This window comes from Ovis aries, chromosome 17, assembly GCF_016772045.2.
Source record: "Ovis aries strain OAR_USU_Benz2616 breed Rambouillet chromosome 17, ARS-UI_Ramb_v3.0, whole genome shotgun sequence".
Lineage (NCBI taxonomy): Eukaryota > Metazoa > Chordata > Mammalia > Artiodactyla > Bovidae > Ovis > Ovis aries.
The window spans coordinates 68,530,862-68,549,237 of NC_056070.1; the positions used below are offsets into that span (position 1 = coordinate 68,530,862).

General features: G+C 51.4%; 1 protein-coding gene across 13 annotated transcripts in view; it reads left to right on the forward strand.

Annotated features, from left to right (window-relative positions):
• The window catches only part of EMID1 (EMI domain containing 1), a 40,859-nt gene that overhangs the window by 13,450 nt on the left and 9,033 nt on the right, over positions 1-18,376 (forward strand). For 10 of the 13 annotated variants that reach the window (XR_006056739.2, XR_006056740.2, XR_003585577.3 and 7 more), the window contains exons 4-14: positions 833-916; positions 1,924-1,985; positions 3,557-3,677; positions 3,916-3,966; positions 4,046-4,135; positions 4,916-5,062; positions 6,170-6,259; positions 6,392-6,444; positions 6,937-6,999; positions 7,101-7,145; positions 17,428-17,472. Coding sequence is in view for 10 of the 13 variants with exons in the window: in XM_027956696.2 (XP_027812497.1) it covers positions 833-916; positions 1,924-1,985; positions 3,557-3,677; positions 3,916-3,966; positions 4,046-4,135; positions 4,916-5,062; positions 6,170-6,259; positions 6,392-6,444; positions 6,937-6,999; positions 7,101-7,145; positions 17,428-17,472 (851 nt within the window). In the remaining 3 variants the exon portion in view is untranslated. Of the gene's footprint in view, positions 1-832; positions 917-1,923; positions 1,986-3,556; positions 3,678-3,915; positions 3,967-4,045; positions 4,136-4,915; positions 5,063-6,169; positions 6,260-6,391; positions 6,445-6,936; positions 7,000-7,100; positions 7,146-17,037; positions 17,399-17,427; positions 17,473-18,376 lie in introns of those variants that run through there. The other 3 variants (XM_042234792.1, XM_060401294.1, XM_042234793.2) reach the window with 2 other exon arrangements.

The following is an 18,376-nucleotide window of genomic DNA, read 5'->3' on the forward strand; positions in this document are numbered from 1 at the left end:
TCGGCTCCCCCCAGGCGACACTGCGTGGCCTTAAAAGGCAGGCCCGGGGGTAGTGGGGAGAGGGGGCAGTTGCCACTGCTGGCTCCAAAGCCCCTCCAGCTGCGCCCTGCTCCCCTGGCTTGGCCTGCCCAACTCTCCAGCTGTGGAGAAAACCAGGCCCCCAGAGCCAGATCAGCCCGAATGGGCTGCCCCTCACAGGGGTGGGCTCCTGGAGTGGGCCCCCGGTGCCCTCCCAGGCAGCCAGCTGCCCTCTGGTTTTCATTTAAAACCGGAGCTGGATCCACTTTGGTGTCTCCTTACCAAGTGGGGCAGGGAGAGTGTGGATGGTGACGTTGCTGTGTTTATTTACTGCCTACTGCATGCCAGGCCCCTGTGTGTGCTCAGTGGGCCCTTTGCATGCATGGCCGGCCTCAGGCCTCGTGCCAGTCCGGGAGGTGTACAGAGGGCCTCATGACCCCATTTTACAGATGGGAACATCGGCAGGTCCAGGGAGGACCAGCCACACAGGCCTGAGAGCGGCAGGGCTGGGAGCCGACCTCGAGTCTTTTGGCTCAAGCTCTGAGCCCAGGCAGCTTGCTGGGCTTGCTGGAGAAGTGCCCGGCCTTCCCCTCACCCATCACCAGCCCCTCCCCAGCCCCATCAGGTTGACAGCCTTGTCCCAGCTCCGCCCACTTCACGCTGTGTGACTCTGGTCCCGCCTCTCTGGGCCTCTATCTTGCTCTGCACCAAGGGGAATAGGGATCCCTGCTGTGGCAACAGTAGTTGGGGGTGGGGGGGGGCGGGACAGAACAGAACGTCACAGCCAGCAGGCCCTCACCCTCGCTGTCCTCAGTTTCAGGCTCCCCTGGCTTCGTGGAGCCCGGGTGGTCGGGCAGCGCCCCGCGGCGGATGGCACTTCAGCCCACAGGCTTCTCAGGTGGGTCCCGGGGCAGCTTCTTGGGGTCGCCCTGGGCCAGGGGAGGCTGGAGGGGCTGGTGGTGACTGTCCTGCGAGCCAGCTGGGCCTGGCAGTGGAGGGTCAGGCACAGCACGCTGCTCCCGTCCACCGCAGGCTGGAGAGAAAACTGGGGGCGAGTGAGGAGCGGCTCCCCAAGGGGAGTCTGCCCTGGGCTCAGGCCCCTGAGACCCAGGGCCCCCAGAATCTTGCAGACAGGGGTCCAAGCCCCCAGTTTCCTTTTTTTCATTGAAAGAACATTTGTCTGAGCGACTGCAGGGTGCAAGGCACCATGCCAGGAGCTTTCCATGGTATACACCTCCCCCGAGGACGGCATCACCGCCACTGAGGGGTCAGAGAGGGGATGTGCCCTGCCCAGGACCCCACGGCCAGGGCGGGGCAGCTCTGGGCTTCGTTCGACCCCAGGCTTTGTGCTTGGGGAGAGCCCAGGTCCCTTTGCTCTGAGCTCAGTGTCCCCAGCTGTGCACAGGGTGATACCTGTCCTCGCACACGGGATCGTGGTGAAGACGAGGGACACACGTGTAGCGTGCTCGGCTGCTGCCAACACTGTTGTGAATAACGTCAGGGTATTGCTGAGGAGGCCGGGGAGCTGGATGGTGGTTCTGGAGGAAGGCTCAGAGGGTGGCATGGGAGTCCAGCCCCGTCTGGACTATGTGGGGTCCCCAAAGCCAGCACACCACAGCCAGCCCCATCCGGGTGGGGAGCAGCAGGCATTTCCCTCCCCACCCCACCCCGTTTTGGATGAGGAGTTGGGTCCCTGGTCCTGCCCTGGTAGAAACAGTCCCCTTGGAGGCTCAGGAGCCAAAGGAAACCCACAGGGCATGGTCCACCCTGGACAGGCTGTGACTCCGTAGCCCCGTCCCTGCCCTGAGCTGTCTTATGGATCGGGGTCGTCAGGTATCTGTCTCCTCCCTCCATCCTGCCCCCAGGAACCTGGGAGCCCCAACCCAGCCTGCTTCCTCTCCGCAGGTTGTCTCAACTGCAGCAAAATGTTGGAGCTGACGGAGCGGCTGAAGGTGCTGGAGGCCAAGGTGGGTGAGCACCTTGCCTGCCAGGCAGGCACCACCCTCCCCCCAGTGCCTGCTCTGGGAAGCCTGCTCAGACAGCCTGGCTGCTCTCCCTCTGGGAGGCCCATGAAGCTCACCCAGCCCTAGCCCCTCCCAGAGACTCCTAGACGCCCCCCAGAGCTTGTAAATGTCCCTCTCTCTGTTTTGCCAATGTAATTGCCCCAACACCTTCATCCTTTACCCCTTACCCTCACCACAGTGCTGTCTTCCCAGTTCCGAAAAGCAACAACATGTACGGCATGTCTCAGGTTATCTCAAGATAAAAAGGTTTTAACAATGAAAAAGTAAGACATCCTAAATTTAGAAACACGAAAAACTCAGAACCACGATAAACCCACCAGAAAACCATCGGCGTCGGTTGCCTGTGCCCCCCAAAGAGAGCGACTGCTAACATCGAAGCATCTTTTCTTCCAGATTTTCTAAAGACACGTAGAGACTTTTAAACTTTGTCTGTGTATCCATCGCCTCCTCCTGGAATTTATCTTGAGATTAGATTCGGAGATGTTCACCTAAGTGTAAACTATTCACCAGGAGATTTGCAAACCAAATGACAGAAGGGGTGGCTGAGCAGACACGGCTCAGTGGAACGTTAGGCAGCCGCTAACAGTGCCTACACTTTCTCACATGGAGGGATGCCCCTGATGCATTAATATCAAGTGGAAAGCCCACGTTTCTAAACAACATGGGTTAGAACCCCTGTTATGAGGTATGAGCACCCTAGGAACCTCACCCTGCTCCCCAAGCTCCCTCCCAGGGAAAGCTGGCTTAAGGGGCAGCACAACTCAGTTCCAGGTTAGCCTCCCTCTGGGTAGGCGCACACGGCCCCGGCCCCGCACCTCCTGCTCAGCAGGCATCCTGGCCTTTCTTAACCCCCAGTTAGTGGCTCAGGGGACACTGTTGACCTTTCAGGCTCTCCCCCCGCACTGAGTCCAAAAGTGGGTTTTTGTTTGTTTCTGTTTTTTACTTTCTGGTCACACCAAGAAGCATGTAGGATCTTAGCTCCCCAGCCTGGGTTGGAACCCGCACCCCCTGCAGGGGGAGCACAGAGTCTTAACCACTGGACCCCCAGGGAAGTCCCCCAAAGTGGTTTTGTACACACCTTGGCATTTCTGCTTCATGTCAGACCCTCCCAAATTTCCCTTCAAATTTAGTAAAAATCCTTCCAACCTGTGGTGTTTTAAGAGACCAAGAGAAGTGTCATGTTATATATGCATGTAAATGTATATAAATATACATACTCACATGCAGGTAAGCACAGGAAAAACCCCACGGCCCAGCAAACCCAGGGACAGTCTCAGAATCCAACGTGGGTGGCTGTGATAGTGTGTGATGACTTTCCTACAATGAATGCGATGAACTGTGCAGCTGGAAAACCGCAGGCACTTCTGATGAAGTTCTGGGCCCCTGTGAGTCTGGTCTCCACTGGAGCCGGGGCTCTGCTGGCCGCCTGGCCTCCCGGCCCCGCCTTCACGGGGCGAGCTGGCCTGCCCCCCGTGAGACGCTGGTACCCACCCCATCGTCCTCTTCCTCCACAGGTGGAGGTGCTGACTGTCACCGAGCGGGCAGTGCCCCCGACCCCAGCTGCCCCTGAGGACCCCGCCCCGCTCTGGGGTTCCCCAGCTGTCCAGGGCAGCCCCGGGGATGGAGGCCTCCGAGGTGAGTGGGTCGGTGGGGAACACGCTCCGGTGTGGGAATGAGCTGAGGGGAGTGAGATTCCAGCCCGCTCTGCCCCTGGCTCCCAGCTTGACCCCACGCGGGCCTCAGTCTTCCCAGCTCGCCAGTGGGTCTCCAGGGGCCCCTGCACTGGCGTCCAGGGAGGCCCGGCAGCCGGTGGAGCTGGGGCAGAAACTCAGGGGAACACTGACCCCCGCCTAACCGCCCCCCCCCCAACCAGGGCTGCCGGGAACCAGAGAAAACCAGAGGCCCCCTCTGCTCCCTCGAGATGGTAGGTGCTGGTGTGGGCGGGGCCGGGGCGGGGCTGAGCCAGGCCGGAGCTGTCCAGCTGATGCGCTTTCTCCCCACAGATCGAGCGGGTGCCCGGGGGCTTCCTGGGCCTGCTGGCCCCAAGGGAGACCCTGGCAGCCGGGGCCCAATGGGGATGAGAGGCCCACCAGGTGAGTGCACACGGCGCTGCCCCTTCCAGCAGCCCCCCCTCGCAGGAGGGCCTGGACTGGGGCCTGCTTCCCGACCCTGCTGTAGCAGAGGTGGCCTGGGCCCCTTCTGCCCACCCATCTCCGTATGTAAGAGGACTTATACCCGCTCCAGGGGTGCCCCCTGCCTCACGCCTGGGCCCCCTGCAGCCTACTTTTGCATTCACTCGGCCCATCTCCCTGCTCTCCTACTCTGAGCTTGAAGCCTGTCGGTCGCGTGGGGGTGGGTCGGACCAGACCCTGCCCTCCTGGGGCTCCCAGGCAAGAGAGGCCAGGGAGGGTGGGCCAGGGCAGAGGAGGAACAGCAGTGCCCCCCTCCACGTGACCAGGGTTCTTGTGGGGGCCATGGCTAGTAGGGGAGCCCCAGGGAAGGAAGCCCAGACCCTCATGGGTGGGGTGGGAGATGGGAAGGGCTTCCCAGTGGGACCGACACCTTAGGTGAGGCCTAGGATGACCTGAAATGCACGCCAGGCAGCCCAAAGGGAGGACTGAGAGAGGGAGCAGTTCCTGCAAAAGCCTGGAAGAGAGAGGACATTCTGGAAATCAGCATCTGCTCAGCACCTACTGTGAGCCAAGTGTCCACTGTTCTCATGGCAGCCAGGGAGTCAGAGACAGGAGCCTCCCTGCTTGTGGCCCCTGGCATCCTCTGTACCCACTGCCCCAGGAGGCCCCCTCCCGCCCTCTTGCAGCCATCCCGAGCCTCCCTGCTTCCAGCACACCCCCCAAACCCTGGTTCCATTGCAGGTCTGCAGGGCCCCCCAGGGAGCCCTGGCCAGGCTGGAGCTGTGGGCATCCCTGGAGAGAGGGGACCTCCAGGGCCCCCAGGCCCTCCTGGCCCTCCTGGACCCCCAGCCCCTGTTGGACCACCCTACGCCCGGATCTCCCAGCATGGTGAGTGGCTCAGGGTCACAGCAGGTCCATCTGGCGGTGGGGTGAGGCTGGTATGACCATCTGCTAGGCACCTTCTATATACCAGGCTTGCCCTTGAGCCACTCCTCCAATGGGCACCATTGTCACTGAGGAGGAAGACCGAGGGCCAGAGTGGGGAGATCACACAGCCAGGGCCCGAGAGGCTGGCTTCAGATCCTTGCAGCCTCCATAGCCTGTGCTGGGAACCACCGGCGTCAGGCCCTCCCACCAAGCCTCGGAGCTGGCCAGGATCCAGCCCGCAGAGCTCCGGGAAGCTCAAGGCCTGGCAGCAGGACGTGAGCCCTGAACTCCCAAGGCCACAGCCCTGCCCCAGTGCTCAGAGAGGCCCGGCCCCCTCCGCCCAGCTGGGCCCTGCTGTGCCTCCTTCTCCTTCGAAGCCCAACTGGCATGCCTGCTCCTGGGGTCGGCGTTCAGAGTGCCAGGTTCAACCCCATCTGCGTCGTACCTTTGCTGGGAGGCCGCTCATTTGTCTTCCCCCTCTGAGCCTCGGTTTCCTCATCTGTACCGTGAGGACAGTGATGGTGCTGGTGTCCCAGGGCTCTATGACACCCACAGACAGAAGGTGGGTACAAGGCCGGCGTCAAAGATGGTAGCTTGCTCGACTCTCCTGGAGGTCCAGGTGGCTGAGACTCTGCACCCCCAGAGTGCAGAGGCCCAGCTTCAATCCCTGGTCAGGGAACTAGATCCCACCACAGCTAAGAGTTCACACATGGCAACAAAGACCCAGTGCAGCCAAATAAAAATTTTTTTAATGGTAGCTTTCGTTATTGTTCCCATCAGACCTGTGACAGTCTAGGTTCAGCGAGGTAGATTCTTGCTGGATGTCACCAGCTAGACTGTGGCTGAGTCAGAGCCCAGGTCTCCCTGCAGCCTGGTCTGGTGTAACCCACGCTTCTCCCACAGCCCGCCTTGGCACAGGTGCCCGGTGGCCCCAGCCACAACTATGGGGTGTCATACAGGGGACACAGCAGTCAAAGCTGGCTTGGCAGAAGAGACAGGTTGAAACTGTCTGCCTCATACTGCCCCATGCAGCTCCGACCTGCTCTCTCAACATCCTTTCTTCCCCAGGCGACCCGTTTCTGTCCAACACCTTCACTGAGACGAGCAGCCACTGGCCCCAGGGACCGGCTGGGCCCCCAGGGCCCCCAGGCCCCATGGGTAAGTTGAATCCAGGGGTGGGGTTAGGGGCAGGGTTGAGGGCTGGCAGGGCTGGCCGTGCGGAGGGAGCTGAGGGTGGAACTTCCTGGCGCTGTACTGTCTCGAACCTGAGGACTTGCTGTCTGATTCCAGGTCCTCCTGGACTTCCTGGTCCCATGGGGATTCCTGGGAGTCCTGGACACATGGTGAGCATTTCTCAGCAGACTCATCTGTCTGTCCCATGACCCATGACCCAACCCACCCATTCACTCACCTGTCCACCCACCCACTCAGCCATCCATCCATCCGCCATCCATTTCTCCATCCTTCATTCATTCATTTGAGCATCTATGGAGCACTTAATGTGCAAACTGCTTCCCATGAATCTTATTCAGTCCACATGGCAAGGAACAAGTGTTGTTATCGCCCAAGGACAAGAAAGGAGGTGGAGATTCTTGCCCTAGGGCTGTGGCCAGCACGTGGCAGCTTCCAGATCAAAGTGGGGACTGCCTGACTCCACCGTAGCTCTGAACACTGAGCTGTGTCAACTTCCCACTCTGGGCAGACCATTGGCTGTGTGGTGAAGGGCCCAGAGGCCCAGGCCAAGCTGGGCACCCTCCCCTGCCCCTCTGCACCCCAAGTTCCTGCCCACTCTGCCCTGCCCTGGCACAAGGCTGAGGCCCTGTCTTGTTGCTCAGGGACCCCCAGGCCCCACTGGACCCAAAGGAATCTCCGGCCACCCTGGAGAGAAGGGCGAGAGAGTGAGTATTGAGGCAGCCTGGGTGGAGGATTCTGGGCAGTCCTGGGAGCCCCGGATCAGACCCTCTGACAGCTCACTCCATTCCTCTCCTCCCTCCTGCAGGGACTGCGAGGGGAGCCCGGCCCCCAAGGCTCCATGGGGCAGCGGGTAAGTGACGCTGGTCACCCAGCAGCACCCCTCCAGGTGCCCACAGGCCCAGACCCCTGCCATGGCTCCATCCCCTGGGGCTGAGCCCCCGACCCTCCTGGGCTGGTCCAGGGTGAGCTCCACTCCATTCTTGCCCCCATCTCAGGGTCCCATCAGCCCCTTAGGATCAGGCTGCCTCCACCTCCCTCGCTCTGGCCCTGTGCCTCTGGGCCTCCTTCTCCGCCTTCCCTTTGCGTCTCCTTCTCTCTGACTCTATTTCTCTCTTTCTCTGTCTCTCCAACTCTGGTTGTGGATTTGTCTATTTCTCCCTTCAGTTTATCTTCCCTGGTGGCTCATATGGTAAAAAGTCTGCCTGCAGTGCAGAAGACCGGAGTTCGATCCCTGGGTTGGGAAGATCCCCTGGAGAAGGAAATGGCAGCCCACTCCAGTATTCTTGCCTGGAAAATTCCATGGACAGAGGAGCCTGGCAGGCTACCGTCCACGGGGTCACAAAGAGTCGGACAGGACTGAGCAACTTCACTCTCTTTAATCTGGTCAATTTATGCTTCATGTTCCGTTTTTGTTTTTAATTTATTTATTTGGCGGTGCCTGGACTTGGTTGCGGCACGTGGGATCTAGTCCCCTGCCTGGGATCGAACCCAGGCCCCCTGCATTGGGAGTGTGGAGTCTTAGCCACTGGACCACCAGGGAAGTCCTTGCTTCATGTATTTTGAAGCTTTGTTATTAGATGCATACACAGTCAAATTTTAATGTCTTCTCGGTCGTTTTATCTTTATGAAATGAATATCTTTCTCCCTGATAATACTTCTTGTCTTGAATTCTAGTTTGTTTAGTATTAAAATAGCCACTCAAGCTTTTTTTATGCCTGCTGTTTGCGTGGTATATGTTTTCCAATCCTTTTACTTTCAACCTATTTGTGTCCTATTTAAAGTACATCTTGTAAAAAAGACATATGCTTGGGTCTTACTTTTTGAAACAGTCTGACTATTGAGTTCAATACATTTAATGATATGTATCCCTACTGATATGCGGGAGACTTGGGTTCAGTCTCTGGGTAGGGAAGATCCCCTGGAGGAGGGCATGGCAGCCCACTCCAGTACTCTTGCCTGGAGAACCCCCATGGACAGAGGAGCCTGGTGGGCTAGAGTCCACGGGGTCACAAAGGGTCGGACACGACTGAGCGACTAAGCACACACCTCATCACTACTGATACAGTTTGGTTTAAGTCAACCATCGTGCTGTCTGTGTTCTGCTTACTCCAGCTTCTCCTTGACTTCTTTTTTTCCCCTTCTTTTCCTGTCTTCTTTTGGATTGAAAATTGTTTACAATTCTGTGTTATCTCCACCAATGGTATTTCTTATTATACCTCTTTGTGTTACTCTTCTGTGGTTGCTCTAAGGATAACAAGATGTATCCTTGACTTAGCACCATTTACTTGAATTATTATACCTTTTCGTGCATAAGTAAGAGCATTACAAATGTATAATTCACCCCCTGCTGTCCTTGTGCCGTTGCTGTCCCGAATTTTACTTCTGTGTTAGTTTTAGACCCTCAATTCACTGTTGTTATTGCTTTAAACAACCGGTTGACTTTTAAAGTTTAAAAAATGAAAAAAAATTCTTTTACATCTAATGATGTGTTGGCCATCTCTGATGCTCTCCATACCTTCCTTTAGATTTGGATTTTCGTACAGTATCGTCTCTCTTCCGCCTAAAGGACATCCTTTAGCCTTTCTGGTAATGTGTGTCTGCTGCCAACAAATCCTCACTGCTTTTGTTTATCTAAAACTGTCTCTATTTAACCTAAACTTTTGAAAGTTATTTTCACTGGCTATAAAATGATAGGTTGGCAGTTTCCTCCCCCTTTAGTACTGTAAAGATATTGTTCCGTGGTCTTCTGGTTTACGTAGACGATTATAATTTCTCATGAGAAACTGGCTGCTGTTCTTACTGTTTTTCCCCAGTGCATAATATGTCTTTTTTTTTTTCCTTTGGCATTTAAGATTTTTCTCTTTACCCTCAGTTTTCATCAGATTGATCGTGGTGTGGTTGGGTGTGATTTTTTGTGTGTTTATTCTGCTTTGGGTTGGCTGAAATTCCTGGATCTGTAAGGTTTCTGGGCATTGCTTTTGTTGGTTATTTTCTTTAGTGAACACAATTCTTTTTCACAGCATTTTTTGAGTTCACAGCGAAAGAGAGTAGAAAGTACAGAGAGTTGCCATATTCTCCCTGTCCCCACACGTCAGTCGATGCAGCTGATGAACCCAGATTGGCATGTCACTATCACCCAAAGCCCATAGTTTACATTAGGGTTCATTCTTGGTGTGGTACAGTCTACAGATACCGTTAGACATATCATGATGTGTATACACCATAGTCGTATCATATAGAATATTTCACTCCCTTAAAATTTATCCCTCCCTCCCCTGTAACACCTGGAAACCACGAATCTTTTACCCGTCTCGTATGTTTTTGCTTTTTCTAAAATGTTGTATAGCTGGAATCATGCAGTATGTAACCTTTTCAGATTGGCCTCTTTCACTTAGTAATACACATGACAGGTTCTAGCTTGTCTTTTCATGGATTGCTAGCTCTTTTTCATTCTTTTGATCTGAATAATATTACATCGTATGTGCCGCAGTTCATTTATCCATTCACCTACGAAGGACATCTTGGTTGCTTCCAAGTTTTGGCAATAGTGAATAAAGCCGCTGTGACCTGCCTCTTGAGAAATCTGTATTCAGCTCAGGAAGCAACAGTTAGAGCTGGACATGGAACAACAGACTGGTTCCAAATAGGAAAAGGAGTACGTCAAGGCTATATATTGTCACTCTGGTTATTTAACTTCTCTGCAGAGTACATCATGAGAAACGCTGGACTGGGAGAAACACAAGCTGGAATCAAGATTGCCGGGCGAAATATCAATAACCTCAGATATGCAGATGACACCACCCTAATGGCAGAAAGTGAAGAGGAACTAAAAAGCCTCTTGAAAAAAAAAAAAAAAAAGCCTCTTGATGAAAGTGAAAGAGGAGAGTGAAAAAGTTGGCTTTAAAGCTCAACATTCAGAAAACGAAGATCATGGCATCTGGTCCCATCACTTATGGGAAATACATGGGGAAACAGTGGAAACAGTGGCAGACTTTATTTTTTTTTGCACTCCAAAATCACTGCAGATGGTGACTGCAGCCATGAAATTAAAAGACGCTTACTCCTTGGAAGAAAAGTTATGACCAACCTAGATAGCATATTGAAAAGCAGAGACGTTACTTTGCCGACTAAGGTCCATCTAGTCAAGGCTATGGTTTTTCCTGTGGTCATGTATGGATGTGAGAGTTGGACTGTGAAGAAGGCTGAGCGCCAAAGAATTGATGCGTTTGAACTGTGGTGTTGGAGAAGACTCTTGAGAGTCTGTTGGACTGCAAGGAGATCCAACCAGTCCATTCTGAAGGAGATCAGTCCTGGGGTTTCTTTGGAAGGAATGATGCTATAGCTGAAACTCCAGTACTTTGGCCACCTCATGCAAAGAGTTGACTCATTGGAAAAGACTCTGATGCTGGGAGGGATTGGGGGCAGGAGGAGAAGGGGATGGACAACAGAGGGTGAGATGGCTGGATGGCATCATGGACTCGATGGACGTGAGTCCGAGTGAACTCCGGGAGATGGTGATGGACCAGGGAGGCCTGGCGTGCTGCGATTCATGGGGTCGCAAAGAGTCGGACACGACTGAGCGACTGAACTGACTGAACTGAAACATCTAGGTGTAGGTCTTTGTGTGGGTGTAAGTTTTCAGTTACTTTGGTTAAATATCAATGAATGCAACTGCTGGATCATATGGTAAAAGTAAGTTTAGTTTTATGAGAAATGTTTTGGGTAAGAAACACTCCATGTGTGTGTGTTGAGAATACTTGAGATAGACTCCTAGTAAATTTGAATTCATTCTGGTCAGCATACCATATAGTAGATCCTTAGGTTAGAATGTAGTCATCTGGGAGCTCCCTGGCAGTCCAGCAATTAGGATTCAGCACTTTCACTGCCGTGTCCCAGGTTCGGTCTCTAGCTGAGGGAATAAGAGCCCTCAATCCCCATGGCTCAGCCAAAAGAAAAAAAAAAACAAAACAATTTAGTCATCTTATAACTGAAAGTTTGTATCCTTTTACCAACCTTTTTCCATTCCTTCCCTCCCCCAAACCCAGTCCCTGGCAACCACTGTTCACTGTGTGTCTGGCTTCACCATTTTTGGTTGTTTTTCAGATTCCACATATAAGTGATACCATACGGTATTTGTCTTCCTCTGTCTGGCTTATTTTGCTTAGCATAATGCCCTCCACATTCATCCATGTTGTCACAAACAGCAGGATCCGCACCCCCCGCCCCGCCCTTTTAACGGCTGAATAATCTTCCACTGTGTGTGTTAATACTGCACGTGGCATTTATCCTTCCATCCATCAGTGGATGCAGGCTCTTTCCATATCCTGGCCATCATGAATAATACTGCAGTGAATGTCCCTCTTCAAGACAGTGGTTTCCCTTCCTTTGGGTGGACTCCCTGTTGTTAATTTCTTGAGGAACCTCCATACTGTTTTCCATAATGGTTGAAGCGGTTTACATTTCCACTAGCAGTATTCAAAGGCTCCCCCTTTTCCGCATCCTCATCAGCATTCATTATCTCTCATCTTCTTGATAACAGATGTCCCAGCAGGTGCATTTCCTGATGACTAATGATGCTGAGCATCTTTTCACCCGTTGGCCATTTATATGTCTTCTTTGCAAAACTGTCTATCCATGTCCTTTGCCCATTTTTAAATTGGCTTATTTGGGGCTTTGCTGTTGAGTTGTATAAGTTCCTTATATGTTTCAGATATTAACTCCTTATTGGATATGTCGTTTGCACGTATTTTCTCTGATTTCATAGGTTGTCTTTTCATCTTGTTGATGGTTTCCTTTGCTGTGCAAGAACTTTTTAAATTTGGTTGTCTTCTTCCTGTTGAATTTTTAAGAGTTCTTTGTATTTTTTGGATATACAAAGATATACTGTTATATGCCTTTATCAGGTATGCCTGTGTGTTCAGTCACTTCAGTCATGTCCAACTCTTGGCAACCCCGTGGACTGTAGCCGACCAGGCTCCTCTGTCCTTGGGGATTCTCCAATTAAGAATACTGGATTGGGTTGCCACGCCCTCCTCCAGAGGATCTTCCCTACCCAGGAATCAAACCAGCATCTCTTTTGTCTCCTGCATTGGCAGGCGGGTTCTTTACCACTAGCGCCACCTGGGAAGCCCTTATCAGGTATATCTTTTGCAAGTTTTTCTCCAAGTCTGTAACCTGTCTTCTAATTACCTTGACACTCACTTTTGTAGAATAGAAGTTTGCAATTTTAACAAAGTCCAGCTTATCGATGATTTCTTTCATAGATTGTGCTTCTGGCATTGCATTTAAAAAGCCATCATCAAACTCAAGGTCACTAGGTTTTCTCCTATGTTATCTTCTAGGAATTTTATAGTTTACAGTTTTGCATTTTACATTTAGGTCTGTGATACATTTTGAGTTGATTTTTGTGAAGACTGTGAGATCTGTGTCTAGATCCATGTGTTTGCATTTTTGAGCCAGTTTTTTAGAATTAGTTAATTAATTACACTGGTCTTAATTGCGGTCCACGGCTCTTCCACCTTCGTGGCAGCATGCAGGATCTCTAGTTGCAGCATGCAGACCCTGAGTCACAGCATGTGAGATCTGGCTCCCTGAGCAGGGATTGAAGCTGGGCCCCTGCACTGGGAGTACAGAGTCGTAGCCACTGGACCACCAGGGACGTTCCTGTCTTTGTTCCATTGCGTTGCCTTTGCTCCTTTGTCAAGGCTCTGTCGACAGTATTTATGTGGGTCCAGTTTCTGGCCCATCTTATGCTGTTCCGTTGACCTATTTAACTGTTCGGTAGCCAATACCACACTGTCTTGCCTACTGTACTTTTATAGTTAAGTTTCCTTTTGAGCACTGTTTACAGTCTCTTACAAATTTTGCTAAGCAGCATTTTTATTTTCATGTAGTTTAGAGTATGTTAAAATTTCTCTTGGGGTTTATTCTTTGGCCTGTGTATCATCTAGAAATCTGTTTAATCCCCAAGTACTGGGGAGTTTCTGATCATCTTTTTCTTTTCTTGGCTGTGCCATGTGGCCTGCAGGGTCTTGTTTCCCCAGGGATGGAGCCCATGCCTCCTGTAGCCCCTAACCACCAGGTTCCAGGGGAGTCCCTCCGGTGATCTTTTGTCAGGGATTTCCAGTTTAATTCCAGCATGGTCTCCGGGCACACATTGTATGATGTGTGAAAGTGACAGTCACTCAGTCGTGTCTGACTCTTTGCAACCCCATGGACTATACAGTCCATGGAATTCTCCAGTCCAGAATACTGGAGTGGGTAGCCTTTCCCTTTTCCAGGGGGTCTTCCCAACCTAAGGATTGAACCCAGGTCTCCCGCATTGTGGCCGGATTCTTTACCAGCTGAGCCACCGGGGAAGCCTAAGAATACTGGAGTGGGTAGCCTATCTCTTCTCCAGCAGATCTTCCCAACCCAGGAATCGAACTGGGGTCTCCTGCAGTATAGGTGGATTCTTTACCAACTGGGCTATCAGGGAAGCCCGATGTATGGTGTTTACTCTTTTTAATTTGTTGAGATACATTTTATGGACCAGAATGTGGTTTGCCTTGGTGAATGTTCCATGTGAGCTTGAGAAGAATGAAAAATATTCTAATTGATTGATTTTGCTTTCGGTTGCGCTCGGCCTTCGTGGTGGTGCGCGCTTTCTCTACCTGCGGCGAGCGGGGCCGCTCTCCCCTGCAGTGCGTGGCTTCCGGCTGCAGTGGCATCTCCTGCCGTGCAGCACAGGCTACAGGCACATGGGCGTCGGCAGCTGTGGCTCTTGGTCTCTAGAACACACTGGTTTCAACAGCTGTACTACATGGACTTAGTTGCTCCACGGTATGTGGGATCTTCCCGGACAAGGGACTGAACCCGTCACCTGCATTGGCAGGCGGATTCTTATCCACGGTACCAAAATATTTTCAACATGAAAAATCTAACTAACATTAAATCTTAGGCCCATGTGTCCAACACAAAAAGCTTAAGGAACAGAACTGGTCAGCACCTTTGACTCTTCCCCGTGCTCCTCCTCTGTCACTCTCTCCTTCCCTTAAAGAGCCTTTAAGGGAGCATGAAATCCTGGCCAGCAGACTGAGGAGCCTGTGACTGGAGGCAGCGTTCTCATGATTTTCTTCCTGTTCTGGGTAGGACTTCAGGGAAGTTGTGATCTGGGAGACTAAAGGCTGAAATTCTGTTGGATTTGTGTTTCTGGACCTTGGTCTCTGATACCAGCAAGAAGGGCCTTTGCTGGGGTAGGGGTATTTATTAAGAGGCCTGGGAAGAATGTGATTGTCCTGAGCTAACTGACCTTATAAAGAGGGCCTTCAGCTGAATTCTAGTGTTTCTCTTTGACTTTTAGAATTTCCATCTCTCTGCTTATATTAGCCATCTGTTCTTAAATGTTGTCTATTTTTCCCATGAAAGCCCTTGGTATTAATCTTAGCAGTTTTCTTTCTGTGTATTTGTGTGTTTTTTTAAAAAGACTGTCTGATAATTCCGACATACATAGCCTATCTGACTCCAGTTCTGATATTTATTCAGCCTCTTAAAACTGTGTTTTTTGCCTTGTAGTACGTCTTGTAATTTTTTTGTTGAAAGGTAGATGTGATGTGGGCTTCCCAGGTGGCTTAGAGCTTAAAGCGTCTGCCTGCAATGAAGGAGACCTGGGTTCGATCCCTGGGTCAGGAAGATCCCCTGGAGAAGGAAATGGCAACCCACTCCAGTATTCTTGCCTGGAGAATCCCATGGACGGAGGAGCCTGGTGGGCTACAGTCCACGGGGTCGCAAAGAGTCAGACGTGACTGAGTGACTTCACTTTCACTTTCCCAGGTGGCTCAGTGGTAAAGAATCCACCTGCAATGCAGGAGACATGGTTTGATCCTGGGTCGGGTGGATCCCCTGGAGAAGGGAAATGGCCACCCACTCCAGTACTCTTGCTTGTGAAATTCCAGGACAGAGGATCCTGGCGGTCTGTAGCCCATGGGGTCACAAAAGAGTCAGACACAATTTACCGAGTAAACAGCAGCAGCAGCAGCAAACCTCTGCAGTGAGCAGGCCTTTAGTAAGGCAGCGGCGAGGCGTCGGGAGCAAGTGCTCTGTAGTTGGATCATTAGGTCTCAGGGTTTTGTTGAGCCTGTGCCCCTGGATGGTGAACCCCACAAGTGCTTCTCAATTTTATTTTGGTTTCTCCCCTTTAAGTGGAACAAGATGGTCAGAGGGGGCTGGAATTGGGGTATTTCCCTTCTTCCACGTCACAGGCTAAAATTAGCTAAAGTTGGGTATTTCCCAACTCCCGTGTTAATTAGGCACAGATAAGACCCCAGCGAGTCAGGCTCTGGCAAAGTAGTTTCTCCTGTGGGCAGACCTTGTTAAGAAGACCAGAATGCTCTGGGGCGTTTCAAGGTGGTTCTTCTCCCCTCTTCCTGGGAAAAAAAAACAGGAGGGGATTTTTCTCCAGGGTTCACTTTAGGGCCAGCTAGAACTCCTGGAGGTAAAACTCATGGAAGTGATCTGCCATGCCCCCCAACTCCACCATCAGCCCCACCCAGAGACTGGGTCCCTAGGAATTTTCAGCTCTGGGACTTGTCCACACTGAGCCCCCAGCATTTCGGCAATTACTTTTAGGCTTCACCACCCTGGCACTGGGGTCCCGGGAAGGCTCCTGTGGCACTCACTTGTGACCCACCTGTCTGTCTCTGCAGTTTGGGATAGTGGGGGCAGGGGGGTGCTGGAGGCAATGGTTTGCCTAGTGACCTTACATCTTTGATGGCTCAAAGAATTGTTGATTTTTCAGTTTGTTCAACTTCTTACTTATTGTGAGGACAGAATGGTGACTTCTAAGGTCTTTATATGCTGGACCAGAAGCCAGAAATCTGTTTTGATTTTCAATCACACTTGGAAAAAAAAAAAAAAAACAACTGGTTGATGTGCCTTCAAATGTTTTTTCTGTTTCAGCCCTCTCTTCTTTCCTCTGGGACTCCAGTTACACTTAAGTGAGGCTCCCATGAGTCACTGAGGTTCTGTCAATTTTTTAAAAAAATCTTTCCTCTCTTTGTGCTTCAGTTAGAATTATTGCACAGACCCATTGTCAAGTTAATTGATTCTATTATGGCCCATCTTCAGTTAATCCCAGCTAGTGAATTATTTCTAATATTATTTTCATTTCCAGGATTTCCATTTGATTCTTTCATATAATTTTCACATCCCTTCTGAAATTTGCCATCTTATCACCCATTATATCAATTCCACTAGATTCTTTAACATATTTGTCATGGGTTTTTTTAAATTTAAAAATGATTTTACTCTATTTTATCAAAAAATTTTAAACTTAATACCATTTTTAAAGGTTACTTTCCATTTATAGTTACTACAAAATATTGGCTATATTCCCTGTGTTTTACAATACATTCTTAAGCCTGTTTTACACCCAATAGTTTGTGTCACAGATATTTCCAACTCCATGTCTAGTAATTCAAATATCTGGGTTGCCCATGGATCTGTTTCTATAGACTGATTTTTCTGTTGAGGATGGGTCACATTTTCCAGTTTCTTCACATGTCTAATAATTTTGTATTGCATATGGGGCAATATAGATGTCATAGTGAAGAGAATCGCCCTCTGATGAGCGTTGACTTTTGCTCTAGCTGAGGGCAAGCCCTCAGCTTTGTGACTTTAGGATGGGCAGTTCGCAGAACATCCAAGGATTAGAGAAGAGTGCCTCTACTGACTTTGCTTCCCTACTGTGGCTCCCTGCTTTCCAGCGTCTTCCCCTCAGTTTCCTCCTCCTCGGGCGGTCTCAACCCCAACCTCTGACTCCTCAGCCCAGGAAGACCAAAGCTTCCCGCTTGAGCCATTTGCCAGGCAGAGAGGGCTGGGATGAGCCCTCAGAGGAAAAGCCAGAAAAGTATGGGTGTTACCCAGTGCGGTTCCCTTCTTTCTAAGGTCAGATATCCTTCAGTTACTGGCTACTCTTTATCGCTTTCCGTTGCCTTCAAACAGTTTTTTGTTTTTTGCATTTTTATCTGGTGTTAGTCCCAACAAGCTACTCTTTCTCTCTGTCTCAGCCTCGCTCAGCCTCTCTCTCTCTCCCCACAGCCCCCAAGCCCTCTCTCCTTCCCTCTCACTGCTCCTACCTCTCTCTCTCCTCGCAGGGAGAACCTGGCCCCAAAGGAGACCCTGGTGAGAAGAGCCACTGGGTAAGCTCTAGCCCAGCACTGACCTCCCGCTGCCCCCCTGCCCTGGACACTCAGGAGATTATATGGGGGTGGGGCAGCCCATCCAAATCCCGTTTGCAACCTGGTCTCCCCGGGGAGAGCCTTGCCAGGTCTCAGCCCCTGCTCACTCCCAGCACCCTGTCCCTCCCCAGTGGGCAGGGCCAGCCTTATAAGCAGACCTACACACTCTGTCTTCGTCACTGTCTCTGTCTTCTCTCTGCGGCCTTTGCAGGCCAGGGTGACCCTGCCGCTTCCTCCTGGGTGGTTTGGGCTGACCCAGTCCAGACTGCATGCCCTGCCCCCATAGCCCTTCCCAGCAAGGGCTTTGGCTTCTGCTCCCCTGTCTGCAAAAGAAAGGGAAGCAGGAAAACAATATCCACACAGAAGAGGGGGCCACTCCTGGCCCACTGGCCTTAGGAAAGCCGTGAAGCACAGGCAGGGAGGTGCAGAAACACCGAAGTACACAGGAGCCCTCTGGTAAAAGGGATGGGGCACTGGACACCACCGGAAATGGTGGTACAAATGGTACACGTCAGAAATGGTGAATCATAGGCAGGGAGGCCTGGAAACCCATCATGGACCCAGTGTACATGGTGAATGAAGTCAAGGGACCTAGATCCATTGTACCCAGAAGACGTACAATTAACATAAGATCCTCAACACCATCACACACACAGGAGACCCATGAGGAGGGGCAAGAGAGGCCTAGAAACTGTCATACGCACCAGAGAACCATGGAAAATGAAATAAGATCTAGAAACCACTGTACACAAAGGAAGCCTAGAAACTGTGACATGCACAGAAGACAGAATAAATGGGAACGGGGACCTAGAAGCCTTCACCGTCACAAGAGGGAGTTGCAGTGAATGAATTTCAGGGCCTAGAA